Source organism: Bufo bufo, chromosome 4 (assembly GCF_905171765.1).
Source record: "Bufo bufo chromosome 4, aBufBuf1.1, whole genome shotgun sequence".
In the NCBI taxonomy this organism is placed as follows: domain Eukaryota; kingdom Metazoa; phylum Chordata; class Amphibia; order Anura; family Bufonidae; genus Bufo; species Bufo bufo.
In genome coordinates this window covers 567,677,199-567,696,143 of record NC_053392.1, presented here as the reverse complement: position 1 = coordinate 567,696,143, position 18,945 = coordinate 567,677,199, and the positions used below count along the sequence as shown (strand labels likewise).

Here is an 18,945-nt window from a genome sequence, read left to right as displayed (position 1 = left end):
GGTTCTGAACCATCATAGATGGTTGACATGTCTGACCTGTCAAAACGGTATCCATCTCCATCCTAGAAGAGCAGGCAAGAGAGACCACCTAACTTCTTATCGCACCTAGGAGGGATCTTAAATCAGGAATTTCCTCTCAAGAGTCTGCCAGTTACAAGAGTTCATGTTTTGTACCAAGAGGATGACACTCAAGGCTGTCCTCAGAAACAGCAGAATTTATCAAGGTCATCAACCTTCTGGCAATCTAGCTAGCCACTATTCACCAGACCATTATCTTTGAAGCATGTCAAGTCCAATTCTCCTCTCTAATGGGTCAACTTCATTACAAGTATATTCCACAAAGCATGGAGTACTCATACAATGAGAACAGCAGCCCATGGTTTGTTTACTCCAGAAGAGCAGACCTTCTTCCAACAGAAGGGAGTTGAGAGCTTATGCCAACGCATTGATGATCTATCCATTTGTGGCCAGACAACACCACCAGAGTGACATACATAAATCGGCAGGTTTCATTCAGATCCCTGTCCATCCTGAGAGAAGTGGCTCGAATGATAAAATGGGCTGAGGAGCAGGCACTAGATACAGCAGCAGAAAATATGAAGGGCACCCTGAAAGCTTGGACAGATTGCATGAGACATTTCACAATGATTCCAGCAGAGTGGCCTCTCCCCATCTGTTCCTCCAGGATAGGGTTGAGAGAAGCCTGATGCCATCAAGGTACAGGTCTTGGAAATCTTGACCTTTAAGGGATGTTCCTGGGTGAGGAAAGCTCTGGTTAAGTGCTTTGTTACAGCAGTAAAGAAGATGAGGCCTAGGTGGTTAAATCTCTTCCCTGTTTGAGATCTATAGCTTGTCTTGAACAGGATATGAGATTAGCCTCTACATGATGCAGACCTCCTATTTTAGTTTTCTCTTAAAACAGCCATCCTGGTTGCCGTCAATTCAAAGGTTGAATGACATTCAGTCGCTATCTTCCAAAGCAGGTCTAACAGAGGAGCCAAGATCTCTAAATTAAAGGGTTTTTCAGACTTTTTTATACTGATGACCTATCCTCTGGATCAGCTTTTGAGGAGACTACGGCCCGCCAATGAGGGATAGGTCATCAGTATGAAAAAAAAAAATCTGAAAACCCCCTTAATGATTGCCAGGTGGCTCAAAAATACTGCCACGTGATATGAAAGAGAAGGCCTTCCTTCTACAGACTGTATCCTTGCCCAATACACCAGGGCCACAGATGCATCATTGGCAAAGGGCTCAGGTCCCAATTGACAGTATTTACCAAGCTGCATTAATTAGACATTATCATCTGGACTTTGTGTTCTGCTATTTCCCACCCTTGAGACGTTAATTAAGCAGCTCTTATTTCCAATAGTCGGAGCTGCAGCACATTTTTTTCTGCCCAAATAAATACGTTTAAAGTGGTTTTCCGGGCGCTCAGGATAGGTTATTGATTTCCAGGCCCACACCACGGCATCTGTTTCCTGGGGTCAGAAGTAGCAAATGGCCACATCAGTTTGAATAGAAATGTGATTCCGGCTCCATTCAGAGTGCTAGTTCTTGTTCCAGAACAACTGATTAGTGGACCTCAACCAATCAGACATTGATGGTCTATCCTTAAAATAGGTCATCAATATCAGGAGCTCGGAAAATCCCTTTAAGGGTCCAGTCACACGTCTGCATGAATGGGTCCACATCCGTTCCACGGCCTGCAAAAAAGATAAAGCATGTCCTATTCTTGTCTGCAGCCACGGACAGAATAGGTATTTCTATCTTAGTGCCGGTCATGTGCGGTCCTCAAAATGTGGACAGCAAAACACTTGCGGATGTGTGAATCTACCTTAATTCTGTCTTTCCATTCTGGTTTCTTAAAAAAATACATAAGGAGATGGGGATGAGGTTGAATCTCTTTCATCTTGACACTTGACCTAACTCGCCGCAGGTGGGGGGAGTCAACTACAGGAAAGAAAAATTGCATAATCAAATTCATACTTAATCCACAATTTCTGATAAGTCAACACTTGATTGATCTCCGACGAGCCATAATTATGTTGGCTTAAATGGCCAACATATTGTTCTTCGATTTTTTTTGTTTATTATTATTCCGTTTTATTCTTCTTCTCCGCCCCACCTTTTTCTATACGCTATTTCTCCTACAGTTTTGGGGTTACAACTTTCCACACTTCTTCAACCTATAGTGTGGTAAGTTGCTTGTGCTTTAATAAGCGATCCCACCCTCCGGGCCCCTGCGGCGGACCACCGAGACCCCTTTTTTGCCATTGACATTGACAGGGAAAATTTTTAAATCGCTCCCACTTGCACAGTTTTAAAGCTACACTCCCCAAACTCGAACCACATATTGTTTGTGTCAACCCGCATAAAAAGGTGAATTTGGGGAGGGCGGGAAGTGGGCGGAGCTAGCAACGGTCAATGAAAATTTTGTTATTTTCTATACGCTACTCCTCCCACAGTTTTAGGAGTACAATTCCGAAACTTTGCACACTTGTTCGGCACATACCCGAAAAGGTTGCTTGTGCTTTGTTAACCAATCCCACCCTCCATGCCCGTGGGGGGCCCCCCAAAAACCCCACTTTTTGCCATAGACTTTGATTGGAAAATTGTAAACTTTTGCCACTCGTACAGCTTTGAAGTTAAAATCACCAAACTTGGGTCACTTAGTCATGGGGTCAACCTAAAAATCTCTGTCACAATGCAGGCGCGATTTTTTGGTTCCAGTTTTTGTTTTTACTATACTTTTTTTGTTTTGGGGATTATTTACAGTATATCTGTGATGCTCTTTATCTGTGATATCATGCTTGCCTGTCGGTGCACTACGGTCGTTGTTCTGTTTGTACCTACAACACTTACGTTACACTATGTTATTGGCTGGGTCATGTTCCTAGTATTTAAATATGGCTAATGTATTTACTGTTGTTAGCTGGAATGTGCGCGGTCTGGGTGATCCATCAAAGCGATTTGCCGTGCTGGATTATCTACGCCCGTACTTTCCCGCTATTATTTGTTTGCAGGAGACCCATTTTCTGCAGGAAGGGGTGCAGGCATTCCATAGGTCATGGATGAGCCATACATTTCACTCAGTGTTTTCTAGCTATTCCCGTGGGGTTAGCATCCTGGTTCATAAGTCAATCCCTTTCCAGGTCCAGTCGTCCAGTGTCGACCCTGACAGCCGCTTTGTATGTATTCACTGCACTATCTACACGCAGGAGTACCTGCTGGTATCACTATATATACCGCCACCTTATAGCAGTGTGGCGTTGAGAGGCGCCCTGACATTTATTAATAGTAACCCTGACATTCTAGTTATTATGGTGGGGGACTTCAATAACACTATACACCCCTACTGGGATAGATATGGGGGGACACAGGTGGATGCTGAGGGTCCTGTTTCTTCCTTTGGTAGATTGCTGGAGGAAGTGGCCCTGATAGATTTGTGGCGTGTCCGTCATCCCAAAGTGCGTCAGTTTTCCTGCTATACTAGATCGCATGAGGCCTTGTCACGCATTGATCTGGCGCTGGGATCTGAATTGTTGTGTAGGCAGGTGGAGGAGGTGAAATACCTGGCTAGGGCTTTGTCTGACCATTCCCCTCTGCTTTTGCGACTGTCCACCGCGCCCACGGTTCCAATATCTCAACGGTTGTGGACATTTAACTCTTTTTGGCTGCAGGTGATTGATTGTCCCCATGTCAGCTCCGCTATACAGGAATATTTTACTTTAAATGTAGGCTCAGCTGCAGGCGGGGTGGTGTGGGACGCCATGAAGGCCTGTCTAAGGGGAACGCTTATTCAGGGGATTAGTAGGGCCAAACTTAAAAGCAGACAATTTGGAGAATTTCTGAGGGACCGGGTGGGGGTGACGGAGGCGCAGTATGTGGAGAAGGGCGATCAGTTATCTCTATCCGTCTGGAAGGAGGCACAGGACGCATATAACTCGCACGTTGTGGAGCTTGCACGTACAAAACAATCCTTTCAGCGACAGAAGTATTACGATGAGGGAGAGAAGGCGGGCCACTTACTGGCCACTGTGGCTAGGGCGCAAACCGCGTCGGCATATGTTACAACTATACAGGGGGAGGATGGAAGGGACATAGTGGATAGCCAGGCCATAGTGTCGGTGTTTCGTGCCTTTTATGCTGATCTGTACCAATCGCGTCTAGATTATAACAGGGAAGATATATCATTGTATTTGCAGGGGGTATCCCTGCCTAAGTTGTCAGACTCAGATAGTGCATATCTAAATGGCCCGCTACAATTGCTAGAAATCGAGGAGGCGGTGGCCTCTATGGCAAATAATAAATCCCCAGGTGCTGATGGGCTGCCGGTGGAAATCTATAAGAAGTTTGGAGACATCTTATTGCCCCAGCTGCTGAAGGTTTACCAGGAGGCCTCAGAGACTGGGTCGCTTCCTGCGTCAATGCAAGAGGCTATTATTGTGGTTCTTCCTAAACCTGGGAAGGATCCGCTTCTTCCAGATTCCTACCGGCCAATCTCATTGTTACCCACAGATATAAAGATACTTGCTAAGGTGCTGGCTCTACGCCTTTCTAAGGTTATCTCTTCCATTGTACATATGGATCAGTCAGGATTTCTACCGAACAGATCTACAGCGATTAACATCCGACGCCTGTATCTTAATATGCAGATCCCGGTAGATAACCCAGGGGATAGAGTCATTTGTTCCTTAGATGCCGCTAAGGCATTCGATAGTATAGAGTGGGAGTATTTGTGGGAGGTACTGGAGAGGTTTGGTTTGGGAGATAACTTTATAGCGTGGGTGCGGTTGTTATATGGTGGGCCTACAGCTCGAGTACGGGTGAATGGATGTTTATCAGATGGATTTTGGCTTTATAGGGGAACTAGGCAGGGCTGCCCCCTATCTCCGTTACTATTTGCCCTGGCTATAGAGCCATTGGCGGCTATGATTCGGAGTCATGCTGACGTCATTGGGTTTAAGCGGGGCGGGTTTCAGGAGAAAATAGCATTGTATGCGGACGATGCCTTACTGTTCTTGGCTGAGGCTAGAGAATCCCTTCCAGTAGTTATGGATGTGATTGGCACTTTTGGGCAGTACTCTGGCCTGGTTATCAATTGGAGTAAATCGTCCCTCCTTCCTATGGATCAGGTAGATCACCCGGCGGATTATGCTCAGTCAGGATTACAGGTGTTGAGTGAGTTCAAATATCTGGGGGTGGTGGTGTCTAGGAAGCTTACTGATTATGAGAAACTGAATTTGTCTCCTCTCATGGGCAGATTCAAACAAAAACTTCATGTCTGGTCTAAGCTGCCGCTGTCAGTAGTAGGACGGATTAATCTTATCAAGATGATCTGGATGCCGCAGCTGCTTTACTTATTACATAATTCCCCCATATGGTTACCGCTCAGGTTTTTTCACTCAGTTAATAGGCTGTTTAGGGAGCTTATATGGAGGGGGGCTCAGCAAGACTGCGGCTGGAAATACTGCAGAGAGGTAAAACTGATGGGGGATTGGCTCTCCCAAATCCGTGGGTGTATTTCCTAGCTTCCCAACTTCAGCATATGAGGGGCTGGGAAAGGGAAGAGGGAGATACCCAGCATAGGCTACTGAGAGACTTTTTGGTGGTTTCAAATCTCTATGAGGCATTAGAGGCAGATAAGCTAAAGATGTCGGGTGTGGCGTTCCCTACGCTGCGCCTCTTGCATAAAATGTGGTGGAAAGTGAGGGACATGCAGGGCATTAAAGGCGTAACGCAGTATACCTCTATATGGGACACCCCATGGTTGCCTCATTTAGGTTCTTTGCAGGGAATGAGGGGTTGGCGTAACAGGGGCATTATAAGAATTCACCAACTTATTGATAATAATGGTCTTAAATCTTATGAGCAACTTCAGACGGAAACTGGTACTTGCAGCTGCGCCATGCCTTCCGGGCTGACCAGGACGACGATATGTTGAGCACTGTACTCCAAAACAAGATTATTGCGTTTATAGAGAAGAGGGATTCCTCCTCTGGAGTTATTTCTTTGCTCTATCAGTCCTTGCTGGATCTATTTCTGCAAGACCACCCGATTAATAGTAGGACAAAATGGGAAGCGGAGATGGGGCCGTTAGAGGAAACCCAGTGGCAGGAGATATTGGAGAGGATTCCGCAGCTCTCTCTCAGCGAGGCCCATAGGCTGTCGCACTTATATCTAATTCATAGGGTTTATAGAACTCCTCAGTTTCTGTTTAATATTGGACTTCGGTTGGACTCCAAATGCCCGCGATGTGGGGAGGATGCGGGTATGCTGCACATGCTGTGGTCGTGCTCGGCACTGGAAGGTTTTTGGCGCGCAGTGCTGCATCTTATTAATTCTCTGTATGAAGTTACGCTGGATGTGACGCCATTTGTCTGTGTATTGGGGTATGTGGAGGACTTGCCAATCACTGAGCCCAGGAAGATAGCAGTGGCCAGAATGTTGTATATGGCTCGTAAGCTGATTGCTCAACACTGGTTGGATGAGGGTAGTCCTAGTAAAACCGAATATATAGCCAAGATTAATTGGTTACTTAATCTGGAACGAGGGGTCTATAGGAAGAGGGGTGCCATGGCCAAATTTGAAAAGCTCTGGACTCCTTGGATTGATGCCCCCGGGCTGGCGTCCAGGGAACTTCAGAGATACCGTCTGGGATTAGTGTGAGGGTACTATGGCTCATTGTACATATATGGCTTGGTGATTGGCGATTCCTCATAGAAGACATGGAATGCTTCTACGATATGTAATGTAATGTGGGGAGGTTATGGCCGATAACAAATGTATGTTCCAACTCCGATTATAAGATCACAAATTTTCTCTCAAGATTTTGTGGGATTGTTGTAGGGATGGGGCTTGTGCCTGTGAAATTTTTTTATGCGGATGTACTGGTGTAACCGAATGTTGAAGCTATGGAAGATGGAGGGCATCGCAATGATGGTTTGTGGGGGGAGGGTATGTGGGGGTTGGGGCCTTATGTTTGTATTATTATTAAAAAATGCTAATAAAAAATTACTTAATTAAAAAAAAAAAAATCTCTGTCCGTTCATGTGCGGGATTACAGACGGGAGGAGGGAGGTTAGAGCAGAGACTAAGGGCGGGCAGACGCAGTGGAGGGGGAGTGGCTTCGTATGAAAATGACCCAGGGGGCTGGGCACCGGCCGTTGTAACACCGCCCCTGGGCACCTTCACAGCCTCATTTGCATACGGATTAAAAGTGTTTTTCTGCACAACGATGCTAGCAAGGAACTAACGGTAAGCACAGTTTTAGTAGGGGGGACATAACACTGTTATTAGGTTAATAGGGTGAATCTGCGTGAAAGACTCCCTTTAATGAAAAAAAGATAAACTGCTGCTATTATCACAGTTTAAATGCCAAGTGTCCCAAACTTAGCACAATTACTCACTGGGTGACTGTGGTCAAAATTTAGGAAAAGTGGGTGGGGCCTAAAACAGCCAATCTGATTTCACTTATTGACTTCAATGTAAAATTTTCAAATACTTCCATTTTCACAGTTTTACAGCCAGAGGCCAATCACATTTCAGCCATTCGTTTTATATGGGGAAATTTTAATTGCTGCCACTCTTAGACTGTTAATGGCAGGGTCCCCAAGTTTGGCACAGTCAGTCATTGGGTGACTTGGGTTCACATTTTAATAAACCAGGTTAAACAGACTTTGCTTATATCTCTAGCGTTTTCAAGCCAACATCATGTGGTTTCTTTAGAAACGACACCATTTAGTTTTACTTTACAATCTTTAAAGGGGTTTTCGAGGCCACAACCTTTCGTGTTCCAAAGAGGAGATTACTGACACAAGGTCATTCACTTTACCTTGCTGGAAGTATGAATATTATGTTGCATTTACAGAAAATGCTTGCTTTTTACCCATTCGACAAACTGCGATATTAAAATGCACATTTTTCATCAAGCAATATGGTCTGTCAGAGGAGGCCTCTCAGATTAATTCAGAATACCTGCATTAGCTGTGCCTGCAGCATAATTTAAAAAGCTGACAGAATGTTGATTTCGAATTCTGTCCTAGTTACACTCCAGTCTCGTTTTATGCAGCACAGTGCAGGACAACTTATGTGAAAATAAAGAATTTTGCAGTGACATCATAAATGAGATTAACATCATTTGGAGCACAGAAGGAGCACACTGATTTACAGGAACATAGGATATTTTATCATTAGCTATGCCTAAACAGTGTAGTAGGAGGCACAAGTCAGCAGAATGACATCTTTTTTTTCATGATTTTTTTAGTGCATACCTTTTTATTTGATGTTTAACTGGCTGTGTTGGACAATCCAATTAAAATGTAGTGTCATATGTAAAATAACAGTGAAGCTCCACCCTTGGAACCACTTGAGACCATGCCTTAACTCATATATCCATAATGTTCAGGAGCTAGTCTTCCATCGCGATGGATATACAGTCATCTCATGGGTATTGGTCAAGGTGGGAGTGTGACTGTGCACACCATGCTAGTGGTCCCAAATTAAAGTCGAGGAGACTAAAAAATCACATCAGTGTACATGTGTTAGGCATCCCCAGCCAATAATAATATCATGAGGTGCATGAAAAGGGGCATAGATGCCCGTGATGAGAACATAGTCCTACCACTTTACAAAGCATTGGTCAGACCACAAATGGAGTACTGTGTACAGTTCTGGGCTCCTGTGAACAAGGCAGACATAGCAGAGCTGGAAAGGGTTCAGAGGAGGGCAGCTAAAGTAATTACTGGAATGGGTGAACTACAGTACCCAGAAAGATTATCAAAATTAGGGTTATTCACTTTAGAAAAAAGACGACTAATCGAGATCTAATAACTATGTATAAGTATATCAGGGGTCAGTACAGAGATCTCTCCTATCCTCTATTTATCCCCAGGACTGTGACTGTGACGAGGGCCAACGACAGGTGAACCTAGTCTGGAGGTTCCAAATGACAAAAAGGATCCAACCAGACGTGATTCAAAAAAGAGAGAACACTGTAACAGGCGCCACTCCCATAGATGTGGAGAAATTAGATGTGGTGGTTAGTACCCCCTTGCCGGAGGATAATATATGGTGATATATGGTGAATACATAAAAGGTGTAGAATACTCTCCAAAGGGGAGATTCCTGATGATGAGAGCTGGAGTACTCACTTCACAGGGGGGGTAGTCACAGGATAAAGCTCAAGACACCTGTGGCCAACTGCCCCCCTCCTCCAGTCCTGGTGGGACCACTCAACCTCTTTTTTCTTTTCTCTTTGCACTGTGACGAGGGGACATCCTCTGCGTCTGGAGGAAAGAAGGTTTGTACACAAACATAGCAGAGGATTCTTTACGGTAAGAGCAGTGAGACTATGGAACTCTCTGCCTGAGGAGGTGGTGATGGTGAGTACAATAAAGGAATTCAAGAGGGGCCTGGATGTATTTCTGGAGTGTAATAATATTACAGGCTATAGCTACTAGATTTCTGGAGACTGGTCATTGATCCAGAAAGTTATTCTTATTGCCTGATTTGGAGTCCTTAAGGTGAAGAAAATTGCCTTCCCCTGGATCAACACTGCAGGATTATAGTCTGAACTAGATGGATGGATGTCTATCTTCAGCCTTACTAACAAAACTGCTATGTAGGTATCAATTCTCTCAGCTAAACTTCCAGCAGGGTGGATTAGTTGAGCTCACTGCTAAAATGAACTAAGGGGCTACCAGACGTGTGTCAAAAACTAGAGTTCAGCGAACCCTACTACATATGTGGCCCCAAAGCAGACGGATGGTCACTTCACCTCTGCTAACAAAGTTGTATCAGCAGAAAAGGCTTCAATTTTTGTGGCAATATCAGAATTGGACCTCCAGTGATTGACAAAGGGTTGCCTTCTCAATGAGTCATGTTTTCTCTTTCATCGAATGGATAGATGTTGGCGTGTCAGGCAAAAAACACCCTGCAGCCATTTATTGGAAGAACACAAGCTGGTGGTGGCAGCGTTTTGGGCTGGGGGATGTTTTTGTGGCATTCTCTGGACCCATCATTCATGTGGAAGGCACTCTCAACCAATTTGTGTATAACACCATCCTTACAGATCACATACACCCATACATGCTGATTGTCTTCCCTGGAGTGGATGGGATCTTCCAGCAAGACAATGCGGCATATTATATTATTAGAAGTCCTGCTACATCACCCTACAACTACATTTCTCTCTGTCATCTTATAGTTTCCAAGTAAAACCATACAATTCTAACAGCAGTAAGCGCAGTACAAACCAGGATGAAAAACACCTCCAAACTATTCTAGAATGGTAGAGAATAGGATATACTCCCGCTTTTATCCCCTATGTAGAATAAATTCATATTGTGTATGTTAATTTCTTTGATTGCAAAGCTCGTTTCTGCTCACCTTTCCCTTTTTATGGCCACACATGAATTACATTATTTGTCCAAGGATCAGAGGACGCCATTTAATGTGCATAATACAGAAGTCTATTGTATTTCAGATAGTTCTGCTTTCAAGGACCCTTTACATCAAATAGAAGAAACGATATAATCCTCGTATTGTCGGCATAATTGATATGCATTGACCACTGAGTGCCGTCCATTATAGGCAAATTCAGAATCGTCTGGTGTGTGAGGAATACAGATGTGGAGAACCCAGTGGCTTAACCTTCCCTCCTGCACTTCATTCCACTTCTCTGTTCTGGGTCTTGTCATCTGCTGAAATCTTTTGATTTTGTTGCATTTTGATCCATGTTGTATATGATTGTCTGAAACCCCACCACTGAATTCCGCAGCTCCGCTGACAGTCACTCAGCAGCGCCATGCCAATTATTTTCCTACCCGTGTGCTGAAAATAATAGGCTGCAGTGGGGGTAAGGGTATGGATAAAAAACTGGTAGTTTTTGTTATGTTCCTCGTGCATACCAGTATAATTATGGTAGTCATCATATATGATGAATAATTTGGATTACGCATCACGTGAGGATAGGTCATCAGTATAAAATTCTCTGTAAACCTCTTTAACTGTCAGCAAAGTGAGATCGTTCGGATGACACCTATCTGATGTGTATGGTCAGCCTTAAAGGGGTTGTGCATCGATATATGTTCATGCCCTATCCTCAGGAATGGTCATCACTCAGTATCTGATCGGCAGGGGTCTTCAACTGTTCTTGAAGGGGAGGCGGCACTCCATGTGAACTCTGCTTCCTCTTCATTACACTGCCCATCGTCTCGGACGTTACGGTGGTGCAATGTAATAACAAGCACTCACTCCATTTACTTGAAAGGAGCGAGTACTTGTAAACACACTACGCCGCCGCTCCAGAGGAGACGATGCGTAGTGTGATAAAGAGGAATCCTTTTCAAGCAGCTGATCGGCAGGGGTCCCGGGTGTCGGACCCTTGCCAATCAGATATTGATGACTTATCCTGAGGATAGGTTATCAATATATATCGCTACACAACCCATTTAAAAGGAGCCATTCAGTTTGGTGCACCATTGCTCCACTAGTAATTCCGGCCAGCGTCTCCCCCCTTTTGTTCAATAAGCAGTCCCAAAAATTTCAGAGGGCACTGAAAGGAGCGACCCCATCTACGTTGCATCGAGAGTATGGTGGCTCTGTGGTTAGCACTGGTGCCTTGCAGCTCTGGGGTCTTAGGTTCAAATCCAACCAAGGACAACATCTGCATGGAGTTTGCATGCTCTCCCCGTGTTTGCGTGGGTTTCCTCCAGGTTCTCCGATTTCCTCCCATTGATTGGGAGCCCCACTGTAGACAGTAAGCAATGATAATGTCTGAAAGCGCTGTGGAATATGTCAGCTCTATATAATTGAATAATAAATACCTACCTACATGGCAGTATACTAAGGCTACTTTCACATTAGCGTTTTTTGCGGATCCGTCATGGATCTGCAACGAAGCTTCCGTTACAATAATACAACTGCATGCATCCGTCATGAAGGGATCCGGTTGTATTATGTCTTCTATAGCCATGACGGATCCGTCATGAACACCATTGAAAGTCAATGGGGGACGGATCAGTTTTCTATTGTGTCAGAGAAACCGACTCCGTCCCCATTGACTTACATTGTGTGCCAGGATGGATCCGTTTGGCTCCGCTTCGTTAGGCGGACAGCAAAACGCTGCAGGCAGCGTTTTGGTGTCCGCCTCCAGAGCGGAATGGTGACTGAACGGAGGCAAACTGATGCATTCTGAGCGGATCCTTTTCCATTCAGAATGCATTAGGGCAAAACTGATCCGTTTTGGACCGCCTGTGAGAGCCCATGACGGATCTCAGAAACGGAAAGCCAAAACGCTAGTGTGAAAGTAAACTTACTTTGAAACTGATTTTGGAGATGACAGACTTTCTTTGAAACCATTGCTTCAATGGGAAAACACCTCTGTACCTACAGGGACCATATGGCAGTAGACAGAAGCTGTGTGTAACGGTCACGTCCACACTCACACAGGGGGAAGGATAGTGACCACTGCGCTCCACCCTCACCCTTGGCCCTGCCTACTTGCCTCACGAGTCCTGATGACAGGGGACAACTGGACGACAGTCCCTAACTTAGGATACGTGCAGGGAAGACAGACAAGACAAAATACGGAACATGAACGGACCGGGTCAGAACCAAGAGAGCTACGCAGTACAAAGGGTTAAGCAAAGAATGGTCACGAGAAGCCGGGGTCAAATACCAGGAGAGTAGAGAAGTACAAGAGGAGTCCTAAGAGAGTAGTCAGGTGGGAGCCGAGGTCACAATACCAGGACGGATGCGCAGTACAGGAGGAGCAGGCAAAAGGATCGTCAGGGAACGGAATCTGGTGTGTATTCAGTAGTCCAACAAATAGCCAGGAACCTAGAAATTAACAGGCAACCTGTGGCTAGCAGGCTGCCTATATTTATAGTGGGGAGTGAGGGTCATGTGACGTGGCCAGCGTCACATGACCGACAGACCAACCAGTTGAGCACCGAGTGATCAGCTCGGCGCTCAAGGCAGACTTAGGAGCAGGGAGCCTCCCAGCAGTAAAGCCGCCCTGGGAATGAGGTCAAACACAGATCCTCATTCCCAAAGCTAAGCAACAGTTCTGCGGGCAATGGGGGACCGAGTGCACCTTCGGAACCCCGTTACACTGTGTAGCGCCGTGCAGTCTTTTTGCACATAATTCTGCCATGTGCATGAGTTATAATTTGCAGGACGCTCTATGTGACACCATGGCATTTGTCTTGGTTTAGGATGGGCTGTAATTTGGGTTTTTCAAAATCGATACTTTTTTAACAATCGTATGTCGTCATGGCACCTTTAGGTAGGAAAGTGGTGGTGCGGCATTGATTGATTCAGGGGCCATCAGGACGGTTTCCTGAGTAGTTCTCTTTGCGGGCTAGTAGTACACTGTATGCGACCAGGCAAACACTGATACAGTCTAATCCTATCTTCTTATTTCATTCGAAATAAATAAAAATAAAAAAGTATAAAAAGTCTGATATTCGGTTTAATATATCTTTTTTAAAACCTCTGAAGCAATAGGGTAAATGCAGTAGGGGAAGCCGAGGTGGCGGCTATGGTGCCATGAAGGAAGGAGGCCACAATCTGATTGCCCCATCTTTTCTCTGTCACTCCGCACGTACATTCACATTTGCAAAATTACGTGCGTTTTGACGCCAAGAATTTAATGCGAAAAAAAACGCAGTGCAATACAGTACCAGCAAAGTGAATGAGATATGACAAATGTTAAGTACACTTTGCTTTTGTAAATTGACCTGCTGTGCAGATTTAAAAATCCACACCATGTCATTGTGCGATTCCGCACCTTCAGCAGAGTGGTTTTCCCCATAGGCGTCATTATGGTTGTTAACATAAACAGAAAAAACACACCAAAAAAATAAAAAAGTGATAAATAGTGCAGATTTATGTGCGGTTTTGGTGCAGATTTCTTGTGGATTTGATGCATCGTGTGCAGGTGCCCTGCAGCAACCCAAGGGTGTAAGTCTCCTTTGTCCTGCAAGGAGTGTGTAGAAGACACAATTGCTCTTGATGTGGGACCCACCTCCTCTGTGTCCACCCTTGCTCTGAAGGAGGCTGATCTAAAGGGAAATACAGTAGCAGCTCGGATTGCTTTTGGTGCATGCATGTGTATATAATGAACTGCTTGAGTATATGTAGGTCAGTCTCCAGCTTTGCAGTGGTTTGCAGTGGTTTGCTTCTGAATTGATTCATTTGTCGCTGTCACAAATTTTCCATCTCTGTTACCCGTTTCTTCATTTTTACTCCACAATGCAGAAATTGGGAGGCACCCCTGTGTACGTGCGTGGGAGCCCATGCCTATAACCTCAGTGCTGTTGACTTGACCTTATGAAAGGTGACTGTATACATACATTCTACTAGGAGGAGGTCAGCATACTGTACATAGCTCTGCCCGTACACATCTACGTGCGGGTCTGCCACAGTAATGTCATTGAGTCATAGTAAATGTCCTTAAACATTTAAAGTACTTTCCCTATCAGCTCTCCCGACATGTCCATAAAATAACATTTCTGCAGTGTCTTTTCTTAGAACGGTACCTTGTGATATTTCCCTACTATTCCTCCTGAAAATGTAAGAATAAATTGGGAAGAATCAGGTGTTACCATTCCCCTACACAGTCTGACAGCATGTAGGGACCATATGGAATATGTGTAAAGGCCATCTACTGTACGTTCTTATTATAATATCACACAAGACTACACTTTCCAAATACATCACGCTATGTCATCTATTACAGTTTATGGAAGATGCTTATAAACCACAAGCTGACTTGGACACTGAAGGGGCCATTTATTAACCAGAAATACACCTATATTAGGTCCTTTGCGCCGCAATCTGCGACTTCTCCCTAGTCACGCCAGGTCTAAAAAGGGGAAGGGGATGGGCCGGTGGGCCCGTCTAATTTACCGTTATCTACACCTGGTTTGTCTGGTATAAATGTAAGACAGTTAGGAAGTTGTTTTATATTTAGAAGCAGCGGTGGGTCTGCCGAAGTTATCTAGAGGCCTGCTCCCCTTTATACATGGCCTCTAAAACTTCGGTCTTAATAAATATGCCCCTGAGTCTTTGGGCATTCACTTGGCAAATGGAATCCAATGTGGAGAAATGTAAAATAATGTATCTGGATACTAATCATCTACATGCATTATATGTCCTAGGGCAAGTAACGCAGGGAGAGTCACTTGTAGAGAAGGATCTGGGTGTACTTGTAGATCGCAGACTGAAGATGCCCATACTCCTCCAATAACTGTTGGTCAAATGCTCGTTTGGCCAACAGTTATCTCTCCAAATTTCCCCATGCACATACAAGCTTGGTTTGGCCAAATCTGTGCTTTCAGTTGAGAGAGAAAAGAAAGCTCTGCCAGAGACCTCGGGTGGCAGCTTATCTCCAGGGAGATTAGAAGGATTGGACACTGAAATTCAACATGCCCGATTGTCGTCCAGTCCTACTGAAAGTGGCCTGTTTGGCTGATAATTGTTTAAAATGGGGGCCCTAACAGCATACAAGGTCAATCAGCTGCTTAGAAGATCATGACTATATTGTCATGTATTAAAAGAGGCATGGACTCCCAGGACAGGGATGTAATATTATTTCCCATTAAGATTGCTGCAAAGCTTTGGTGCAGCCTCATCTGGAAAATGCAAGGTAATTACGGGCATCATTTTGCAGAAAGGATTCCTTGGAGCTAGAAAAAGTAGAAAGAAGGGCAACTAAACTGATGAAGCAAGGCGGGTCTTAGTTATGAGGATGTGCTTAAAGAGGTTCTCCAGTAATAATGACATTTTATTAAGTGTCAGCAAAGGATTCATACTTACCTGCTCCGATCCTCTGCACTGCCCCTGGTCTCTCCATTTTTCTGGTCCCCATACTGTTTACTTCCAGCTTAGCATGGGCATGGTCATATGCTCCACTGCAGCCAATGACTGGCTTCAGCAGAGATGTGCTGCTTGTAGCCATGCCCATGCTAAGCTGGACGTAATTTTTTTTACACCAGATTATTGCTATTAAATGCCGCGATCATGTATGAACGCGGCATCTAAGGGGTACAACGATAAGGGGGGGCGGCGCACTCGCCGCTCCCAGTCATTGCACCCACCACTTACAAAGAAATGCGGTTCACAAAGAAGTAATTCATCCCAAAGCAAATTTTTTTGTAAAATTCGGCAAAGCAGCTGAATTGAATTTTACAATCCTTCGCTCATCTCTAAATATCAGTATTGTGTGTATTGCTATCGAGCTTGCAGATGTTGCGTGACAGTCTGTCAGTCACGTCTGGTCTCGACACCGATTCCCCTGCATGTTTGTAGAGCAGCAAAAAATTGGTCGAAATTAAAAGTGAGTTATTTATTGTACTTTTTTTTATCCTTTATTGTGTAGCTGAACTCTTTATGGAACAACAGCATATGAAAGAAGCAGGCTTTTGTATCCAGGAGGCAGCCAGCCTTTTCCCCACATCACACACTGTGCTGTACATGCGTGGGAAGCTCGCGGAGATGAAAGGCTGTTTGGAGGAGGCAAAGCAGATATACAATGAAGCACTAACAGTCAATCCAGATGGAGTGAAAATTATGCACAGCCTGGTAAGTTTGTGGGTTCTTAGCTCCACTCATTGTGTAAGTGTTTTAGGACTGCAGCTGTGAGTCCATTGTTGCATTGATTGTGGTGCGGTAATATTAAGTCATTTTTAGAAGGAGCGTTCGCTGTTTGTGTGGTGTGTTTTTTTTATAAATCGTTTTCATACACTGTTTAGGAGGAAAAAAACGCTAATCCCATTAGGAGATAATCGAAAACAACATGTGTTCTTTCTTGGCCAATACCCTATGGCGGCGGCCATTTTGTAAAGTGGCTAAAAGTTCTAAAAGGCTGTCGATCCACTTATAGCTAAGAGTGTTACCCCACTGGATTGATAGGCTGTGAATATGGAATGCATTCTAGGTTAGTAAGTACTGTAGATTCCTCGGTGTGTCCTACCAGCAAGACTTAATGGAGGCAGCCATTTTCCAACCTATTTTATGACGGCACAGCCTAGAGGCAGTGGTGTAGCTATAGGGGGTGGGCAGGTAGCAGTTACTACCAGGCCCAGTAGTCTAAGGGGGCCCAAAGACCCTTGTAGTGCATAAGAAGACACTGGTATTATAGAAAGTGCATGCTGGTCAAGTTGCACCTCTGGCTGGATGGAAGGGGTTAGGTCAAGAATTTGGGAAGGGTGGGGGGGGGGCATTTCAATTTTTGCTTCAGGCAGCAGGTAGGCTATGTGCTTCCCTGCACCTGGCCAAAAAGCACTGACGGAAGGGGGCCCAAGCTGAGCTCTTGCACCAGGGCCCATGAGCCTTTAGCTATGCCCCTGCCTAGAGGGGTAAAAGTGAGGCATTTATGAGGTATGACTAATAGAAATATTAGTGCCTAAAATGTCTATACACGGTGTGCAGGTAGACGATGGACTTATATATACAACCACTATATAGACCCCCCACTGATCTGATATTGATGTCTTATCATGAGGATAGTCCATCAATATTCTTAAACTGGAGAATTCTTTAAAGGGGTTGTTCATTTGAAAAGGTCTGAGCTGCAGTACCAAGGACAGTCACTATGCAGACTGTGCCTGATGGCCTATCCTGGCAAATGGCTTTGTTGATCTATTAAAATCTTAACCTGAAGTTTCCTTTTAAAATGAATTAAAGAGGAGCCATAACCTCTCCTGACATGTCTGTTATAGCAACAACTTGCATTTCCCATGTATTAACAATTCTGGAGCTTCTATTCTTATAACTCTATGATGTTCCAGTCCAGGAATGAATTGCTAGCAGTTTGTAACGAAGGTCCATACGGGGGTTACCAGTTGGGAGTGTGTCCCTGCTCAGTCTGACATTATCCAATCAGTGCTGCCAGTGTCAGACTGTGCAGGGACACTCCTCGAACTGGTAACACCCAGTTGGACCTTAATTGCAAACTGCTAGCAATTCATTCCTAACTTCAAGCAGGAATAATAAATAAAAAAAAGATACATCATAGAGTCATAAGAATAGATGGGGTTATCCAGTTAAAGAGGTTATCCAAGATGTATTATCCCCCCTCACATATGACCGGGCCCCTCACAGAGCTTGTACTTACTTCGCTCATCTGGCACCCTTATCACTTCCGATGCCAGTACGGCCACTGCTGCATCTCCCCGTTGCTCGGATTAAAACATCTGGCAAGGAGGGGGGGGGGGCAGCCAATAGCAGGCCGCAATGGGAACGAGCCTCCCTAGCATCACGGGTGACGCTAGGGAGGCTTGTTCCCATCGCGGCCTGATATTGGCTGCCTCCCCCCCGACGCCGGTCTTAAATAACCTATAATAGTTCAGTGCAGAAAAACTTGGGTCGTTTCTCATAGACAGCAGACCGCATTTTCAACTTGATGGGATCTAGTGTGTCTGAACAGTCAGTATCATATAAGGTGTAACCTTTCCAGGCCCAGTATATATCCCCCGGTCAGATAAAATTACTCTACGAGCAACTATTTCTGCCTGGTGTCATTTCATCGCCAGGCTTTAAATAGCCCCATGAGTTCTACTTAAGCTCCCGCTCTGAAACGTCGTTCAATATTTGGTTTCCTTCATGTATTACGAGTTGAAGTGAGGGCCCGCAGCTTAATTTGCTTCTTTCATAATTGAGTAAGCGATAGCGTTGGTCATAAAACATTTATGTGGGAGCACATTTCATATCATATGAGATACCAGAACCCTTGCCATAAGGTTACTAATCATTAATCAGGTAACAAGTCAACCATTCGGTGCCCCAATTGTGTTAGACAATTAACGTTACGGAATACAGTTCGTTATAGAAGCCAGCTTAATATCTTTTGTGTCTGCGAGTCATTTTGGTGTTGGATAACCACTTATGCCCATTAAACTTTCTGTGTCTATAACCATCAACGGCATTGTTAAA

General features: G+C 44.7%; 1 protein-coding gene across 2 annotated transcripts in view; it reads left to right on the top strand.

Annotated features, from left to right (window-relative positions):
* TTC7A (tetratricopeptide repeat domain 7A) overlaps positions 1-18,945 on the top strand; it is a 405,257-nt gene that overhangs the window by 316,192 nt on the left and 70,120 nt on the right. For both annotated transcript variants that reach the window (XM_040430310.1, XM_040430311.1), the window contains one exon: positions 16,391-16,593. In XM_040430310.1, the coding sequence (XP_040286244.1) occupies positions 16,391-16,593 (203 nt within the window). The remainder of the gene's footprint in view (positions 1-16,390; positions 16,594-18,945) is intronic.